Raw genomic sequence first — 13234 nt, 5'->3', positions numbered from 1 at the left:
TTGGTTATACTGTCAATAACTCTGTACGTGTTTAAAAACATATAGGAAGTTTGCTCAGCATCCTTGAAGATACTCTAGATGGATACTGGAACTGGATCTGTTGCAGTGTTGCAAGAATGCCCATTTTATTGTAAATAATTGCGTGTTACTTTATCCTCCTCGTGGCACTGGTTCTGGTTTTTTACCTTAAAAAAAAATACAAATACAAAAATCATGAATTAAAGGTGCAATAGTAACAGAAGTCTTTTTCTTCCTCCTCTCTATCTGGAATACCTGAGATGATGCTTTGTTTATCAGATCCTGCCATCAAAGAGGGGGTTTTTTTTTGTGTGTGTGTGTCTTTTAGCTTGCAGGAGTCATTCAAAGGTTTGATTTAAACGAAGGGCTCTCTGTGTTAATTTTCTGTTTGCACTTTTGCTCTGAAAAAAGCCCTGGACCTGTTTGTAGGATAAATTGTGATGGGGTAGAGAGGCGGATGCTTTGGGAAGCTGTGCCTGAAAGCATCCAGGGAGGTCAAAGCAGGGTCGCTCCGCATGTCCCAGGAAATGATGCAAAACTAATCCAGATTTGCTGTTGGAAGGATCTGTTTACATAAGTATTTAAAAACAGATTAGGGCTAACCTGACACTAGATTACTGAGAGTAGTGTAAACATGGCTGAAAGGCGTAAACAGAGCTTTGCCTTTTGTACTCCGGAGGAGAAAATCCCTCACCAGTAACAAGTTGCCTGGCTTAGGTGATGTGTACGGTTTTCAGAGGCTGGACAGATTACCTGCGGTACCTCTGAATGGGACTTTGTCTAGGGCTGCAGCTCTTAGATCGGATAATTGTATGGTAATTTTTTTTAATGGGGAGTTGAGGGACTTGTTTGTAGTCCTTGTTATCCTGTAACCTAATAGCATCCAGAAGGCTTTTGATAGTTCTTTGACATATCAGGAGGAAATGGTGCTTCAAAGTATTGGTTTGGTGGTTTGCATTTTGGAAAAACAAACAGAGGAACCGTCCATATGCCTTTTGCATTGGAAACATTACTCCACTTGTAGAAGGAAAAAGCACCCCTGCCTTCCAGGGCCGTGTCTTTCAGGGCTTGCTCTCCCGTCTGAAATACAAGCCCAGGCGCTTGGTTACTTCTGGTCTTAGAATACAGAAATTTGGTGCATTTTCTGTAACATATTTTGCAGGCCACCTTACCCTAACGTGGAACCAGGCTGCCTGTTTTGTCTCCCATCTTCGTGACGGTTGCGGGCTCGCACGTTGACTTCTTGCCAGTCCTTGGGCTCGCACGTTGACCTCTTGCCAGTCCTTGGGCTCGCACGTTGACCTCTTGCCAGTCCTCAGGGCAGCCCGGGGTGTTTTAAGAGCTCCTGTTGTGATCTTGCGACCCCATAGGCACGGCGTCCACCGAGGGGGATGTCGGGCACTGTGATAATATGGCTCGGTAATGATGAGACGGCTGACGCAAATGCCACAGCAAAGATGCGGTTTGGATGAACTGTTTCTACGAGGGCTTGCTTGCCAAAAATTTGAAGGGGGAGTCATTTCCTTGTTGGTTAACCGCTGTTTGCTAGCATACCGGGTAGCCAAAAACTGCCTCCATTTAGAGTCCGTGAAGCCAGGTTAGAGTGACCTGTCTCCTTTGGCTTCTCTAGGGAAGAAAAAGAGCGCTGGATACGTGCGAAATACGAGCAGAAGCTCTTCCTTGCCCCGCTGCAGTGCCTGGAGCTTTCTCTGGGCCAGCATCTCCTGAGGGCTACAGCCGAGGAGGACTTGCGGACGGTCATCCTGCTCCTTGCCCATGGGACCCGGGAAGAGGTGAACGAGACCTGCGGTGACGGTGATGGGCGCACTGCCCTCCACTTGGCGTGCAGGAAGGGAAACGTGGTGTTGGTGCAGCTCTTGATTTGGGTAAGTACTTGGTGTCCAGGGAGGGGGCTGGCTGGGCTGGCTTTCGCGTGGCTATGTCCCTCAGCAGGACCTCCCAAACCTCCTTCCTGCGGGTTCCACAAAGCCTTCACTGATGTCCCAAGTCTAGATGTTCCTCATTGCCTGCTCTCAAAAGACAGCACTGTGATTTAAAAAGAGCCTATTTCCGCCTGTCTTCTGCTGCTTGATGGAAAGGGAAGGAGAGCGTAGGAAATGAGGAAGGAGAGATCTCCCTAGCGCCTGTTTGCAACACCACCGTGGCAAATTTTCTTCCACACGTCTCCCCATAGAAACCTTTACGTACGTGACGTGGTGCTGCTCCCGTTGTCAGGCCGGTATCCTCCCTTGCTCTCTTCTCCCTCTCCCCATCCTCAGTTACGTTCAAACCGATCCGTCCCGAGTCCGCTCCCTCCGTTTTAACGCTCTGTTGGCACCGCAGCTTCCAACGACGCGTCTCTTCTTTCTGTAGTACGGCGTCGACGTGATGGCACGCGATGCCCACGGCAACACGGCGTTGGCCTACGCCCGGCAGGCCTCCAGCCAGGAGTGCATTGACGTTCTCCTCCAGTACGGCTGCCCCGACGAGCGCTTCGTCCTCATGGCCACCCCAAACTTGTCCAGGAAGAACAATAACCGGAACAACAGCAGCGGAAGGATGCCCACCATCATCTGAGGAGCTCACTCGTGTCTTCGCTGACCTGAATTACATCCGCAGCCTCACATTCCTCCATCCCCATCACAGCTCTGCTCTGTGAGTCTGGTAACTCTCCTTTTCCCTTTTCCCTTCGGTACATCCCTGTCCCATCCGGAAACGGCGCGGGGATGAGAAGGAGCAGAAGGGGCTGCAGAGAAAGCAGTTGTTTCAGCGACAGCTCTCGAACGATGGAAACAAGTGGGCAAGAGGGAGCGCGTGGGTTGAGCAGGACACGCCGCGCGTGGCACCGGGACCATGGGAGAGCGGTCGTCCCCGGGGAGGGGGCACGCAGGCTCCCCGAGCGCGGAGGGAAGGGGCAGAGGGAGAGGCGAGCGAGAGGAGAAGGAAGGAGAGATGGTGACTTTCCGTAACTGACAGTTAAGCACATCAGTACATTTCACCTCTACCAAACGCAACGCCTGGATTTTCATTCTCTTCTCTGAAGAGCTTGACGGCATAAATCAGAAGCAAGCACAGAGTTTGTCAGGTTTGAAGCTCCTATGATGGTATGTGTCAAATCAGTTGTAGCTAATCTGTCCGGGGAGAATACTGGCTTCATTACACTTGTATAGTTGAGTTCTTCCAGCATTACCGCTGTTTAATAGAACATGATTAGTCATCACGGAGAAAAAAGCATATTAGCTGAGGAGGTAGTTACATGGCACGCTTCGGTGATTGCTTGGATGTGATTGCAATATTCTTAGAAGCATCATATTATCTCAGACATGTTCTTTCAAGCCCTTGGAGCCCTCCTTTCTAAATTCACTGTCATAATTTAGTATCTGTTTAATTTTTCAGTCCAAAGAGAGGAAATGAGTTGCTGAGTGTTATTTGACTGCAGTCTCCTTGGTGTAAAAACAAAATGGAAAAAATAAATAAGAGTAACTATGAAACACAAAAAGGAATAATGAATACCGCTAAGGAAAAACATTTCAAGTACGTTTAGTGAAATTAATAAACGCATTAAATGCTAATATTTTTTCAGCCAGCAGAAATAGGTTCTGTCATTTTGCCAAGGTAAATGTGTTGAGTTTTTGGTCACTCCTGTGATGCATTGCCTAACTTATACAGATTTTTGTATTGTGTCTCTAGATTATATGTATGTAAAATCTATTTGAATAAAAAAACAATAAATATGCATTGATTTTTTTTTTTTTTGTACAGAAGATGACATCTCTGTTAATTTATAAACTGTAATGGATGTGAACTAAATAATGTGCAACTAGTTAGGATCTGTGGGTTACAGATCATTGTACATTGAAAATATTCCCAGCAGTGAACTCTTGTTTCCATCGCAAGCCTTTGAGGAACATATCAGAAGATTATGGCACGTTTGGCATGAAAAAAAAGAAAAAAAAAAGTGTACGAGACCTTTTAGAAAGGAAAAAGAGGCTGTTTCTCAGCACTGTAAATATATTTTACTCGAGAAGTCACGAAGCTTTCACAAGCCAAGACAAAAAGCCCTAGTCTGGCTGTGGGAAGATCAGATTTGATTAAGTTCAGAATTGATAGCCTTCACCGCGGCGGGCAGGGCATGGCTGCGCTTGACTCCCAACTTGGCTGCTTTCCGGAAGAAAAATGGCTTGTGAAAGTAGCCTGGACAGTTCATTTGAATTCCAAGTTTCAATACCTGATTTGATTATTTTGGTATTGCCAGGCAGATCCCAGCTTCTCCTGTTTTCAGCAAAGTAGGATTCTGGCACGGGGAAGCAGGCTTGTATGGTTTTTGGCAGGCAGAAAAGTGATTTTTTTTCTTTTTTTTTTTTTTTTTTAAGTGGCATATGGCAATGTGAGGATGGGGGAAGGGTATATCATGGAGAAAGTTGAAAACTCAACTGAATTCGATGGCAAAGGAGCAATTACGTGAAGGCAGTGAGGTGTACACAGCATAGCAATTTGCAAATCTACCTGCTCGTATGTGTTTCCCAAGCTTTCGGTGGTGCTCTTCCTTGGGGCTCCGGATTTTATTTGGCGTACAAAGGGGAGGAGCGTAGCAATTGCTAAAATAAACTGTATGGGGACAAAATGTGAAGGAAAAAAATGTAATCTGGTTATCTTAAGGGGGAAAAAAAGAAATCAGAAAATTACGGATTTGATGTAAAATCATCAAATTGTGGAAGAAGAGCGAGCCTCAAGGTGGAAGCACGAGAATATTGACCAGCTTTTCCTCTTTGGTGGTGTTCTCATTTTGTACTTTGTTACTGTATAGACCTTTGACTATTTGGGAGGGGAAATCTTTCTTCAACCAGCCTAGGCTGGCTGCACCAGAGTAAGGCTACAGCTGATTCTCTTCATACTGGGATAATTTTATTATTATTATTATTATTTTTAATAGAGGCAGGGTGTCTGTAATAATTGCTATTTCTCCATCATTCCCATGCAGCTCCCTGATCTTTGGTACTGACGGGTGGTCCTTCAGCGACGGGACAACCCATCTAACGTGCAGCTGAAGGGGATGCTGTGAAGCCCGCTGTGTCTTGGTGCTCACGAGCTTTACACCCCGGACGGGGGAGGACACAGCGGGGATTCGTGGTCCCAGAGGTGCTATAGCTGCCCGCTCTTCCCCTGGGAGCACCAAGGGCATTTGTATCCGAAAACCAAGTCCAACGTTTCAAATACGTGGTAGGCAGATTTGCCGCCGTTAAGTTCTCAATGCGTGTTCCGTTTCTGAGCTGGTTTTTTTCCTAATTGAAAATATTTTCTGTACGTAATCTAATGCTCTCTTTGGGCCACCTTCCTCTTACAAAGCTGAGAGTGATGTTTGAGAAACAAGGGCAAGCAGGCTGTCATGCAGATTTCAGGTAGAAGGATTACACGCTCCTTTCGTAAAAATGTTCTGAAGGCGATCACTGAAAAAACACAGAATATTTTTAGGAGAGGAAATTCCACTGTATTATAGGAAAAATGATATATCCGGGCTAGCCAACTAATAACCTCATACTTTAATTAAGCGGGAACACAGTTGCTTTTAACCCAAACGTAGTTGTCTTTCCCTTGGAGGCGTAAGTGTTGGCAGTACCTATGTTGCAGTGGCGTAGACTATGTGATGACTTCCCCCGAACCTCTGGGGGTCTGCAGGGAGGATACCCGGTCGTGCATGCAGCAGCGGTCCCTTCCAAAGACAGGAGATCACCCAGCGCCGTCTCTCCAGGTCAGGAGAGACCTTCTCTGGCACTAGAGCTGGTGATGCTCCAGCCACAGAAGAACAGACCCCCAGGGTCCGTGGCTCAGCGGGCGTTGGCTACAGCATCCCCCGTTCAAATGGGTTTGGTTGGATGGCCGCGAGAAGTTGTGTGGGACAAGGCGGTCAGGCCAACGTAGACTCCATCCTCTCCTTGCATGGTGAAGGAGAGGAGGTGAAACCCTTTCTCACCACAGCTAAGAGCGAGGATGGAGGAAGTTCTCCGTGCCCGGAGCCTGGCAGGACTTGGCTTTATGAGCCGAGGTCTCCGTGCTCTGCGTGCTTTTCAGGGGATGCGTTTGCACTTTGCAAAGGATGTTCTTGAAGCCGTCCAGGTGCAGAGACAGGCAATATATACTGACGCTTAGAGAACCTGCAGGAATCGTTCCCCTTGCTTTCACTCTGTTAACCCGTCCGTTTTCTGTTCTTTGTCTCGCGTTTAGCCCCTCTCGTTGCTTTTATGGAGCCCACTTGCCAGGCTGTTTACGCCCTTTGAGCATGTTATGAGCAAATTAAAAGCAAATTGAGATCCAGTCAATAAGAAATCCCAGCAGAAACATGTTAGCTGAAGCTGTTTTCTCCGAGAATGGAGTCCACGGCTGTGGGGTTGTTTTGCGTCCTCTATTTAACCCTTTTCATCATCCTAGAAACCTTTAAATCCCCCTTCCTCTGCACTTTATCCACAACAACTAAAACACTAGACGCGAGTCAGCTATTGCTATTAACATCGGCACTTTCCTTGTATTTATTTTAAGCAAATTGCTGTTGAACGATGGAGATAAGTCGGATGTGTCATATCCAGCATCTGAACCTTGTGTTCCCAGAGTTGAGGAGGGTTTACTTCTCCTCGCCATTTATGAAGAAACAAGATCAAACCTTGGGAAAATTCAGGGTCCTGCCAGTGCAGAGATTTGTCCAAGGGCTCCCATTACCAGATTTCCGATTTTGTTGCTAAAAGGGGGCAGAAGAACAGCTGTTTTTGGAGAACTTTGGTATATCCTGAGAGCTAGGTGCTGCTCAGAAAGCCAGGTGAGGCCCTGGAAGGCAGAGAGGATTTTTTTAAGCATTTGGGCATAGCGTATAACAACTGTGTAAAAATTCGTATTGTTTAATTTGCCGTCTTTTCCCTGATTCCTTAAATTATATGTGTTGGGGGGCGGGGGGGGGGGGGAAGCTTTAGCTGCACTTGGAGATTTCCCCTGTCCAGAGGGAGCCGAGTGACACAGGGAGAGGAATAGAGGTGGGAACGCAGATATGGGCTTAGAAATGATCTCCGGCACTGTAATGTAGTATAGCTAGATTATATGGGGTTTGGATAGCTTCATCTTTTATATTTGTATGGAGATCGGGGGGAAAAAAATGAAGTAATTTGTAGTTTCTAGTATAAAGTAGTAATAGTGGAGACAAGCACAGATTTCGCAAGGGGGTCCCGAAGGGGCCCCTTCCAAACGTCTCGGGGAGCTGCGTTTGCACCTTAACAGGGAACAAATGGTCGTTGTGGCTGGAGGGACTCAAGGTAGAGGAGGACAGTGTTGGGGACCAAACCTGGGGCAGCTTGGCTGGATAGGAGACAACTTGCCCATTCCCATCTCATCGTCGAGCGTCTTCGTTTCCCCTCCGGTGGCTGCTACAGCGATGCGTACGTGGGATCTCTGGCTATTGGTCTTGGATCCTTGGTTCAAGATCTCTTTCTGTTCTTGGTGATTTGTGGGTAAAATTTATTGCGTAGAAAACTGGTTTTTGGATGTTCTTGTGTTTGCTGCAAGGCAGAAAAAAAAAATCCTCTCCAGATTAAAGTTCTTTTCAAGGTAGAAAAACACTAAACTACCCTGAATTAAAAGGTTCTGCAATGAGTTTTGACTTCTTAAATTTTAAGCTAGAAAAAGAAGGTTGCTTTGAATGGTTTTATTAGAGAATAATCTCCTCTTTGAAAAAATATAGATGTAATAGAGCAAAACATCCAAAGCTGTAGCTAGGTAGGTTTGTTGATGACGATATTCTAGGTTTCGTTCTGTTGTTTAGCATGGGCCAGTTTTTAAAGTAAATATTGGGTGATCTTATCCCATGACAGCTTACCTCGAGTTGACTGAGTCCATCTCACATTTTAAAGGGAGGCTCGAAGGGTTTTGGCCAAGATTTTCAAGAGCGAGGAATAGTTCATGTTTTGAGAGGAGGATCGCGTGATTTCTGAAAATAAAAAGTTGGTTCGGTTTGGGTATTTTTTAGAGACATCTTAAGCCCCAAATCAGTAGGCATGCTTCTGGTCATCTTGGCCCCTGTGTTTCATTTCAGGTGACAGCAATACGTGGATGAATTAACTCCCATCGTTTACTATTGTTCCCTGAATGTTCAGGGGGACTTTTGCTCGTGGGCAGATGAAATAAAAATGTCTTTGTGCATTTCAGCGGTTTTTAGCCTCTCCATCTCTATATGTCCGCCTGTCTCCCAAATCCCTACTCAAGCGGTAGCGGTCGGTTCTGTTGACAGGCAGAGCTTCAGCTTTCTCTTGGCCATGAACTTTCTGGATGTGTGTTTAGCTTCCAGTACTAAGGATTGACTATTTTGCAGTGCTTCAGAGCTAGTAATTTTTACCTGTGTGTTATGTACAAAATGTGACAGGGGTGGGGTGGGGTGGGGGGGGAATGCTTACAGAGGTCTAACGGCATGCGTTTGGGATGACCGTGTTGCTTGCTGGCAGTGAATGCACCATCAGCTCTTTTACGTATGCCCTGTTTTCAAGAACCGATCGGTGTTTTGGTTTTTTTGTTTGTTTCTGACAACTGAAGTAGCTGAAAACACTTTGCTGGTCCTCTCGAATTACAAGGTCCACGGAGTAAAACCCCTCACAGGAGACAACTTGAGAGGGTCTGATCTGAGCTGAAGGCCAACCCCCAAGCTCATGCAGGACCAAGGAAGGGTTTTGGTGCTGAAGGTGGGTTGTTATTTGGCAGCTAGTTCCCAGATCTGGGGGTTGAGTTGAGTAGAACTGGTGGATGAAGTGCAGTCAAGGTGGTTGGAGTCCTAAGGTAAAGGCAGTCTTACCACGTGGAGGTCACTAACTACACGCGCTTTGCATTTGGTGTGCGTATGTGTGCTTGTATATGCATCTATGCTCTACGTACTGCTATTAGTAACTGTGGAAACGTACGTGCGCACATTTACACATTAATCGAAATCAATAGTTAGAGCCAGGTTTTCCGTTAGGTGTTTCTAAACGGGCAAGTTTCCCGGTTTGACTAAGACGGGTCATCTCCAAGAGCGCGGGGGGCAGGCACAGGGTGGGGGACACTTGCTCGAGGGATGGGGAGATGCAGGAACACAAGGTACAGACTTACTGTGGCCCTCGCGAGCTGTCAGACGGTCGGGACTCGTACAGATCCCTGCCTCGGAGGTAGTAAAAAAAAAATCCAGCTCCTTCAGAGAGCAACACTCAACTTGAGAAGACCTTTAACTTGGCCACCAGAACTGAAGTAGCTCCCTTGCTTGAGAGAAGAAATCCCAGCTCGCCAGCCCTGGAGGTGTTACCATGGGAAACACCAGGGAGGGAGATTCTGAAGGTGAAGAGGACAGAGAACTTGTTGCCCAGAGGCCCTTTTTTTTTTTTTTTTTAAATAAAGTTGCTTGAAACTCAGCTTACTGGCTGAACTTAAGTGCAGGACCAGCGGGCTGCCCTCCTGCAGCTGATTCAGCGATGCTTCGGGTTGTGCTGCTGTTTGTGGGGCTGTTGAGGAGGACAGTGGTGAGATGTTTCTGAAGAGCTGTCTCCAGGTGGGTCCTTCCCCATGAGCAGCTCCTCACCCTTCCTTCCACATGTTTGTGATCATTACTTACTCTCCGGCCCCAAAATTTTGCCATGAGGGAGCCACAAACCTCACCTGAAGTGCGCTGAGGCTTTGCATGTACCGAGTAGTCCAGGAAGACTTGACCAAGTGTTGTTCACGCTGTTTCTACCCTTGCTTTTGGTTTATGGTCCTATCAGAGGAAACCTATAGGGAGAAGGCAAGTCTGGCAGGGCGAGAAGGCTGTTTGCTGGAGCTAGGTGTGGTAGGAAATGTGGAGGAGATGCTGCGATCTTTCATTTCTCCTTCTTGCGCCTATGACAGAAGAATTTCTTTGAAATGCTGTTGAAAACCCTTCCAAGCATTTGTTGTTGTTGTCGTTGTTCCTGATGTATCCAGAGATGCGAGAGGCCTTGAACCTACTGGGATCATTTTGCCAATCCACGGGGAAAATAGGACGTACCTGTCCTCTTTCCGCTATTTCAATGTCAAGAGCATCTTTCACTTGTAGGCAGCTTGCGTAGGCGGGTGCACAAACTGAAGGGGGGTACTGAGGGGAGGAGCGTCTTGTCTTTCCAAACGCTGGGGGCGTGTTTGGTGTAGCTATTGCCGTTGGGCTCTGGTTCGGGATTGCCGGGGGCCTGATTCTGCAGCTCCTGCTGCCTTAAACCTCTCAACTTCAGCGGGGTTTGTGCGTATCCCAAATGTTTTGCCCAAGTTTGAGACAAAACGGCTTCGGGGCGGCAGAGTTGGGCGCGGGTGGGCTGTGTCCTGACCCTTCTGAAGGCAGAGTTTGGCCCCTGGTTTCAGCAAGGTTGTGATTTGAGGTTCGATCTAGCCGGCACCTTTATTTTGGGAAGCGGATGCGTACGCTTGTTTCTTTCTTTTATTCCTTACTACCCTGCAAAGGCTAGATTTTACATTCGGCCGCCTTTAGCCCCCAAGTCTTTCGGTTTTTCTGCTTTGTGATGTTTGTCTTTTTGGTTGGGAAGGGGAGAAAGGGAGCCCAGGTGAGTAGGGACACCTGAGACCTGTGTTTGGGGTAGAGGCAGAAGATAGCTAGCACATGGCAGGCTTTATTGCAAGTTTTTGGGTGGGGGTTTTTTTGGTTGGGTTTTTTTTTCTGTTTCTGTAAATAGTAATGTATAAATGATGACAAGACAGTGTGGAAATTATTAAAAAAAATGTCTTTTGTTGTTGTTTTTATATTACCTCATTCAGCAAGTTTGTTTTACAATGACTCAATGATGCTTTATTTATATTGTTTGTACTGTAATTAAACCGATTGACAAACATTTCACTGCTTGTTGTTTCATATGATATTGGTTTGATTAAGTATGCCAGTTTGTATTATGTTTCCCTTTCCTCTCTCTCTCCGCGTTGAGATTTTTGTGTCAGCTGTACAGTATTCTGAATAATTAAAAAAAAAAATTAAAGAAAAAAAGAAAAAAAAAAGTTGTAAAGTACTGCAGAGAGAGGCTGCTATATTGTATAGGTCTCTTTCTAATAAAGACAAGAAAACTTGTTCGTCGCAGCTTGCTTCTTTGCTTGAGTCTTCCTTGCCGTGTTCTTGAGATACACCTGCCCTGGCCCCGCTTTCTTCTCGTATTAATGATGAGATACTGTCACTCGTTGCCAGTAATAAAGATGAAGTATTATCCGAGACCTGGGATGTCAGAAGAGCCAGTAATGGTGCAAATTGATAAATTAAAAAGCAATAAGTCAACCGGACCGTAATGGTGTATATCTAAGAGTTCTGAAAGTGCTTATGAACTGAATGACAGATCTCGCAGCAAAAATATGCGAGCTTTCATTAAAAACAGATATTCTCCCCAAGGAAGAGAGAGTAGTAAATGTTGCACCTAGGCTTTAAGAGTCTCTGGAGGAGATCCAAGGAATTAGGCCAGTAACGGTTACATCTGTATCTGCTAAATTGGTTGAAATGATCATTTAAAATAAGAATAATAAAACATCTTTAAGGTCATGATATGGTATGGTCTAATCACTTCTTTGAAGGAAAATCATGGCGCTCTATTAGGCTTCTCTGAACAAGTCATTTAAAGCCCTGAACAATGGGCAACTGATTGACATGTATTTACATTTTTAAAGGTCTTGGCATCACGAGAAGAAATCGGGAATCTTAAGTAGGTCCAAGGAGAAGACAAAAATATTGCCCCGATGCAGAAGGTTGAGAGATGGGATGGAGGGGGGAAGCAAGAGGTTTTCACCCGAGCAGCCCGGTAGCTAGTCATGTGGCAGAAGGGTCCCTGCCAGGAGCAGTGCGTCTCGATGGGTTGGGGATAGGGTTAGAGATATCGATGGCTGCCAAAAAATTGCGTAAGGCCAAGAGAGCTGTCTGGTATCAAGGTGGGTACGTAGAGAACAGCAGATAAAATGTGCATTAATGGGGGGGGGGGGGGAAGGGTAAATGACTTAAATAACGTGCCCTGGGGTGGAGAAAGAAATGCAAGATTTTAAGATCTATAAGGGTGCCATGGAGCAAGACAACCAGTACTAGGGTTTGGCCATCAATGCTTGTCCCATCTTATAAAAGACACAAAGAAACTGGGGATGTTCAGAAATGAGTAGAGCTATGAAGAGGTGGAAAAAGTGGGGAATTTCCCTCAGAAAGAGACACAAAGAGGGGGATATGATAGCCATAGATAAGCCGTGGAGAAGCAGCAGATTGGAGATGTCTCTGTTCCTGGTCTCGCACCCACCACGGTGCACGGGCTGATACCAAAGGGCAGTGCGGTCAAAACCGATACCAGGATGGACGTGCTCTCCAGTGCATCCCTGGCCCAGAGACCTCGCTGCAGCAGGATTTTGCTCAAGAGAAGACCTGGCCAAGCTTGGAAAGGTGAGCTTACATCTTCACGGACTGAGCGGGACTGCCCACCATATGGGACCGGGGGAAGTTGGGTTTTATCTTTTACGTCTGCTTGTGCCTTGGCCTAGATTTGTTCATTCTTCAGGTTGTAGCCCATCCCGTCAGGTCTCCCACCTGCAGGGAGCTGCTGGTTCTGTCCTGTCTGATGGAGATCTGTTTGGGGCTTGGCGGAGGTTTTCCCTTTCCTGCTCTTCAATTCTCCAAGTGCTCTAGGGAGGCTGTAGCAGCACTGTGGGGGATGAAAAGCTGCAGGACCATTTGTGGAATTTTTTTTTCTTTTTTGGGGGTGTACATCACCGTTTTGTCGTGCAGCAGCCGTACACCTTTGTTCTCGCAAGGTTTTCCCACCCTGTTCGACCCCATCGTGCGTCCAGCCAGTACCTAAGCAGGAGGTGGATGCTTTGTGTTCTCCCCTTCTGGATTTGAAATGTGAACTTCGATCGTGGGAGAACTTGTTTGGGATTCCCCCAAGCGTAAAGCTGTAGTAGTTTAGGAATCATCCGTCCTGCCCCTCTTTTGCCCTCCTAAAGGGGTTTTGGGGTTTGATCTTGTGATGGACATGGCTGGCTGCTCGCGCTCTCTCCGACAACTCTCCTGAGATCTGGCTTCTCCTGGAAGATCCTGGTGCCAGGGATGACGGAGCAGATTTAAGGATGCCTTTCATTCCCACATTTCACACCTACCCCAAGCCCACCCCCGTGTACCCCTGAAACGCTCTCGGATGCCTGGGGAAAAAAAGAAAATACCCCACTGCAAAGCAACAGGGGT

General features: G+C 46.6%; 1 protein-coding gene across 10 annotated transcripts in view; it reads left to right on the top strand.

Moving 5' to 3' along the window:
• The window catches only part of AGAP1 (ArfGAP with GTPase domain, ankyrin repeat and PH domain 1), a 379248-nt gene extending 368139 nt beyond the window's left edge, over positions 1-11109 (top strand). For all 10 annotated transcript variants that reach the window (XM_054830061.1, XM_054830062.1, XM_054830063.1 and 7 more), the window contains 2 exons: positions 1649-1904; positions 2392-11109. In XM_054830061.1, the coding sequence (XP_054686036.1) occupies positions 1649-1904; positions 2392-2595 (460 nt within the window). In that variant the 3' untranslated portion in view covers positions 2596-11109. The remainder of the gene's footprint in view (positions 1-1648; positions 1905-2391) is intronic.
• Positions 11110-13234: the final 2125 nt, after the last annotated feature.

This window comes from Grus americana, chromosome 6, assembly GCF_028858705.1.
Source record: "Grus americana isolate bGruAme1 chromosome 6, bGruAme1.mat, whole genome shotgun sequence".
Taxonomy (NCBI): Eukaryota; Metazoa; Chordata; class Aves; order Gruiformes; family Gruidae; genus Grus; species Grus americana.
Note: the sequence above shows the minus strand (reverse complement) of the source record. Positions and strands in the feature narration are given on the sequence as shown.